This window comes from Herpailurus yagouaroundi, unplaced genomic scaffold (assembly GCF_014898765.1).
Source record: "Herpailurus yagouaroundi ecotype Mexico unplaced genomic scaffold, PumYag 29, whole genome shotgun sequence".
NCBI lineage: Eukaryota > Metazoa > Chordata > Mammalia > Carnivora > Felidae > Herpailurus > Herpailurus yagouaroundi.
In genome coordinates this window covers 42,455,386-42,461,385 of record NW_024412377.1, presented here as the reverse complement: position 1 = coordinate 42,461,385, position 6,000 = coordinate 42,455,386, and the positions used below count along the sequence as shown (strand labels likewise).

The 6,000-nt window shown below is 47.7% G+C and overlaps 1 protein-coding gene across 3 annotated transcripts in view; it reads left to right on the top strand.

Moving 5' to 3' along the window:
* The first annotated feature begins 2,428 nt into the window (after positions 1 to 2,428).
* The window catches only part of PDE6A (phosphodiesterase 6A), a 63,695-nt gene continuing 60,123 nt past the window's right edge, over positions 2,429 to 6,000 (top strand). For 2 of the 3 annotated variants that reach the window (XM_040497457.1, XM_040497452.1), the window contains exon 1: positions 2,429 to 3,064. In XM_040497457.1, the coding sequence (XP_040353391.1) occupies positions 2,591 to 3,064 (474 nt within the window). In that variant the 5' untranslated portion in view covers positions 2,429 to 2,590. The remainder of the gene's footprint in view (positions 3,065 to 6,000) is intronic. The other variant, XM_040497442.1, reaches the window with a different exon arrangement.

Below are 6,000 nucleotides of genomic sequence, written 5' to 3'. Positions count from 1 at the left end.
CTACAATATATAAGACAGCCCCCACAACAAAGAATTACTGGCCCATATGTTGATAGTGCCAAGGTTGACAATATGTATGTATTTATATATACATAGACTTATAGATTTATATATAAATCTTTAAAATATATGTGAAATCTTATAAATAATATATATCTTGATATTTTCCTAGAGTGTGTGTGTGTGTGTGTGTGTGTGTGTGTGTGTGTGTGTATTCCACATATTTAAGAATATCCAAAAAATATTGGCAATGATAGTATCTGGGATTACATTTGATTTCAATTTTTTTCCTTTGTGTCTTCTTGTATTTTCTAAGTTGTACTCAAGAATATATAAGAGTTTTGATTTTGTATTAGGGTTCTCTAGAGAATTGACTCATATGGTTATGGTCCCACAGTCTGCTGTTTGCAAACTGGAGAACCAGGAAAGCCATTGGTATAATTCAGTCTGAGTCCAAAGGCTGAGAACCAGGGGACCAACAGTGTAAGTCCTGGTCTGAATCTGAGGACCAAGGATACCCATATCGAAGGGCAGGGAGAGGTGGATGTCCTAGTTCAGACAGAGGGCACATTCATCCTTCATCCACCTTTTTGTTCTCTTCAGGCCCTCTGCGGATTCGATGATGCCAGCTGCACTGGTCTACCAATTCAAATGTCAATCTCTTCTAAAAACACCCTCATAGACACACCCAGAAGTAATGTTTTACCAGCTCTCTGGGTATCCTTTAGCCCCATCAAGTTGGCATATGAAATTAACCATCACAGACTTACAATTAAAACACTTTTTTACTGAGCATCAAGAATGTGGGGCAGCATCGCAAGGCCTAGGGAATCAGCCCTGGCAGGTCCCGCCCTCACGGAAGTCACAGTAGAGATGTGAAGACAAACAAAAGACAAAGAAACAAAAAACAAACAAGATCATTTCTAACAGTAATAAATGCAATCAAAGAAATAAATAGGATGATGTGACGGGCAGGACCTGGGGAGGGCACATACTTGGGATAAGACAACGAGGCATGATTAGCGTGAGCTGACACCTTGAGGTCAAGAAGGAGGTGGTATGCAGAGAGCTGGGAAAGAGCATTCCAGATAGAGGACTCACGTTATTTATGGTGAGGACGTTTGGAGAAATTCTGGTCGCTGCATGGCCCGCCAGACCAAGGGGCCACCTGTGTGTACAGTGCGGAATGGACGCAATACCCCGAGAATTTATCGCACGCTACAATAAAGGAAGTAATCTGCTTTCCATTAAAGTTCATTTGCAAAGTTCAAAGTGCCAGCAACAGTCTATTAGCCTGCATTCCACAGTGTTTACAACACAGAGACACCAGGTTCTCGCAGCCACGTTCATGGAAATGAAAGCACGGTTTCATCTCAGAAGGAGAATGTTCTCTTTCTCCCCAGGTGTCCTGGATGGAGGGTACTTCAGTGAAGAGTCAGGTGTTTCAAGGTTCAAAAAGAGCTGATAGCATCTAGACTGTTGTGTGCGTTTCTGACTGACAGTCCAAAAAGGTACGGGTTGTAGCCAGAAAAAACACATTAAAGTGCCAAGAGCGGGGCACCTGGGTGGCTCAATTGGTTGAGCGTTGGCCCTCAGCTCAGGTCATGATCTCACAGTTCGTGGGTTTGAGCCCCTCATCGGGCTCTGCGCTGACCGCTCAGCCTGGAGCCTGCTTCGGATTCTGTGTCTCCCTCTCTCTCTGTCCCTCCCCCACTCTCTCTCTCTGTCTCTCTTTCTCGCTCTCAAAACTAAGGAAGCATTAAAAAAATTAAAAATAAAGAAAAATAAAGAAAATTGAAGAATCGTTGAAATCGAAGGCTGGGAAAGGTGCAGCTTCTTAAATCCGGAGACCCGTAAGTGCCAGACTCATGATGTACACAGGGAGGCAGGCTGAATGGTGAGCATGTGCAGTGAGGCCATCCTGGGGAGGACCTGGGAAAGAGGGCACAGAAGGGTGGGGTGAGGGGTCGGGGGATGGGAGCTGGGTGGGCAGTCCCTCTCGGCTCTAGCCATCCCTGCCAGGGAAGAAAGTGGGCACAGAGCTGCTGACTCTTCTGATTCTCCAAGAGAAGCTGAATAAATCTCCTAAACAGCAAATGCAGACTTCTGTGTCGAACGTTGCAGAAAAACACCCTACAGGGCAGAGAAAACACACCTACGGGAGCAGGTGTGCTGCCTGTGTGTAGGTGAAAACACACCTAGAGCAGGTGTCCCTGTGCTGTCTGTTGGCAGCCTCTGCTTTGGGGTTGTTTTTAGTTTTGCCCACCTCCTGCTCTGTTTAGAAATCCCTTCTCCGCTCTTAGGCCAAGGTGAAAAGGAAACTCTCACCTTCTCTCATCTGGGGCCTGGCAGCATCTGGAACACATAATCCTCATAATCCTTGTTCTCGGGAAATATTAATGATTTAATCTCCCGAGCTCCCTCCCTCCCTCACCTCTGCAGCCATACCAGCTGAAATCCACGGGCCAGACCCACAGAAGCCCAGGCTGGAACAAAACGCATCCTGACTCAGTTTTGCCACAGACCGTCAAACCGCCCTGGGAAGGCCAGCTTCAGCCCTTCCACGAAAGCGGCCAGAGGGATTCCAGCCATGGGTGAGGTGACAGCAGAGGAGGTGGAGAAGTTCCTGGACTCGAATGTCAGCTTTGCCAAGCAGTACTACAACCTCCGCTACCGGGCCAAGGTCATCTCGGACATGCTGGGGGCCAAGGAGGCCGCAGTGGACTTCAGCAACTACCACTCGCTGAACAGCGTGGAGGAGAGTGAAATCATCTTTGACCTCCTGCGGGACTTTCAGGAGAATCTGCAGACCGAGAAATGCATCTTCAACGTCATGAAGAAGCTGTGCTTCCTTCTACAGGCAGACCGCATGAGCCTGTTCATGTACAGGGTCCGAAACGGCATCGGGGAGCTGGCCACGCGGCTCTTCAATGTTCACAAGGATGCTGTCCTTGACGAATGCCTCGTGGTGCCCGACTCGGAGATCGTGTTCCCCCTGGATATGGGTGTGGTTGGTCACGTCGCACACTCTAAAAAGCTCGCCAACGTCCTCAACACAGAAGAGGTACCCTCTTCCCCACAAGAAGGAGGGCGGGGAGGCATTATTCCATGGAGTCCCGGTGGGTACAGGCGGGGCGGGGAGCTGCTGGCCATCCAGACTGGGCTGGTAATGGTTTGGCACTTCTCTTTATTTATCAGCTTATAACATTTTATTTTGGGGGGGGTGGAATCCAAACCTAACAGAAGAGTCTAAATACAGTACAGACAACTATCTACCTTTCATCCAAATGCATCAATTGGCCACGGCCTTGCCTCATTTGCTTTATCTCCATTTTTCTCAGACCCCTATGGGAGTCGACAGCGTGTACTGTATTTCCAGACATTTCCAGAACAGGGACGTTTCTGTGTATTTCCAGAACAGGGACGTGTGTATTTCTAGAACAGGGACGTTTCTCACATATGCACACCACGGTAATGAGATCCAGGAAATGTAAGCTTGATGCAATATCATCGTCTAATCAACAGTCCGTATTCAATTTTTGCCAATTGCCTCAATTACACCCAAATAGCACTAGCTCTGGTTTCCGTGACGCGGATGTTTTTGAAATGTACAGGCCAAATACTTTGCAGAGATGTCCCTCCACTTGGGCCCGTCTGTGTCTTCCTGATTAGAATCAGGTCGTGTGTTCCCATCAGGAGTAACATAGAGGGGATGTCGTGGTTATCTTTACGCATTCCATCAGGGGACATGTGGTGGCAGCCTGCCTCGTTACTGGAAATGTTAACGGTACCGCTTGGTTAAGCCCTTGGCTCTCGCTCCTTCTTTTAAAAAAAAATTTTTTTTAAGTTTATGCATTTATTTTGAGAGAGACAGAGACAGCATGAGTGGGGGAGGGGCAGAGAGAGAGAGAGCGAGGGAGAGAGAGAATCCCAAGCAGCCTCTGCGCTGTCAGGGCAGAGCCTGACCTGCGGCTCAAACTCATGAAACCGAGAGACCGTGACCTGAGCCGAAACCAAGAATCGGATGCTTAACCCCCCTGAGCTGCCCAGGTGCCCCTTGGCTCTCATTTGTGAGTCCAGCCTTCTGTGAGATTCTACTGGCAGCTCTGATGTAGACCTCTTTGATCACCGGGGACAGAGCACTTCATGCAGATCTCCCCATGGCCCTCGGCCCCAGGGCAACTCCTACTTATCCTTTAGATCTCAGCCTAAAGGTCACTTCTTCATGGAGGCCCTCCCGTATCTCTTTGTTACAGGCTCCTTCCCCAAACCATTTTTCATAATAAGCCCGGGGGCCAGGGACCATGCCTGCCTTAATCTCCACTTTATCCCAGCAAATGTCTGACACAAAGCAGATGCTCAGCAAATACTTAGCATAAAACATTCACCATCAAGTAATTATGCTTAATTCCTTTAACACCTGCCTTGCCCAAAACAATGTTTGCCCCGTGAGAGCAGGGCCCAAGTGGGTTTCACGTATTGCAGCACGGACCTGATCAGGAGCCTGTGTTCAATCATTTCTAAGATGCAGCCTGGACATTATGTGATTTTGCTCACCTGACTTCTGGTCTTAGTTCAGATTAAGCGTCATAAGGTTAAAAGGGGACAGAGGGGGTCTCAGAGATGATGTCATCTGACTGTCTCATTTAACAGATGAGGAGCCTAGAGCCATGAGAGCTTGAGAAGGGGCTTGTCCAAAGTCACCAAGGAGTTAGGGCAGAGCCAGGCCCTCCCACCCACAAATGCAGGAATTCAAATGGGTCATCTTGTTTTTAATGTTTATGTATTTATTTTGAGAGAAAGAGATAGAGCAAGCGGGGGTGGGGGGCAGAGAGAGAAGGAAAGAGTAAGAACCTCAAGCAGGCTCCACACTGTCAGCGCAGAGCCCGATGGAGGGCTTGACTTCACGAACTGTGAGATCATGACCTGAGCCCAAATCAAAAGTCAGATGTTCAACCAACTGAGCCACCCAGGCGCCCCAGGTCATCTTTTTTGACGTGGGTTCATTGACAAGATAAGAAACACAGACTTTGGCCTCTGGGGCAATAGTTTTCTTGGAAATACACTGGGCTGGATCTCCCATGGGGTTCATCTTTTCCTTGTTTCCCCTTGGACGTCCAAGGGTGGGGGTCGTGTTTCTGCCTCCAGGGGACTTTCAGCTGGACTGGGGACTGTGCTCCCTTCAACTCTCTCTAGACTTTCATTGTAGCCAACATGGATTGCTACAGTCTTCAGACGTAACTGATTATCCCTGTTTCACAGATGGTGGAACCAAAACCCAGAAAGGATGGGGCACCTGGGTGGCTGAGTCACTTAAGCATCTGACTCTTGCTCTCAGCTCAGGCCTTGATCTCAGGGTCGTGAGTTGGGCTCTGGGTTGAGTGTGAAGCCTACTTAAAAACAAATATCAAACACAACACAACACAACACAACACAACAACAACAACAATAACAAAAACACTCCAGAATGGTTAGTAAGTTGCTCAGAGCCACTCCGATAGAAAGTGGCAGAGCGGGTATTGGAATTCAGGCACTCTGGCCTTGTGCCCACACTCTTCACTGCTCAGCTATTCTCGTCTTCCTGCTTATCTATAAAGTGAGGGCACTGGACTAGATGCTATTCACCACTGGTCATTTCAAATCGTATAGCAGAGAATAAAGAGGTTAAACTTTGAGGTCAGATCTGGATGTGAGTCATGACTCTGTGACTTTTTAAGAATCGTGCTTCGGCGTATTTTTGAGCCTATCTGGGCTCACTTCCTAATTCATAAAATGGGACAGGAATACTGACTGCACAGTGTTGTCGTAGGGTTAAAGGAGACAATTATTTCTCAACTAGCAAGGTTCTTGGCACATTGTTATGGCTCCTACTGGCCGATCCTGCTCCTTATTGTTATTGTTATTGTTTTGTTGTTGTTAAGGCTCTATTCTAAGGGAGGGATGCTGTACCAGGTCTGTGTGGGAGTTGGACAAGAAGGTCCTTCCGGAGCTTTCAGTTTA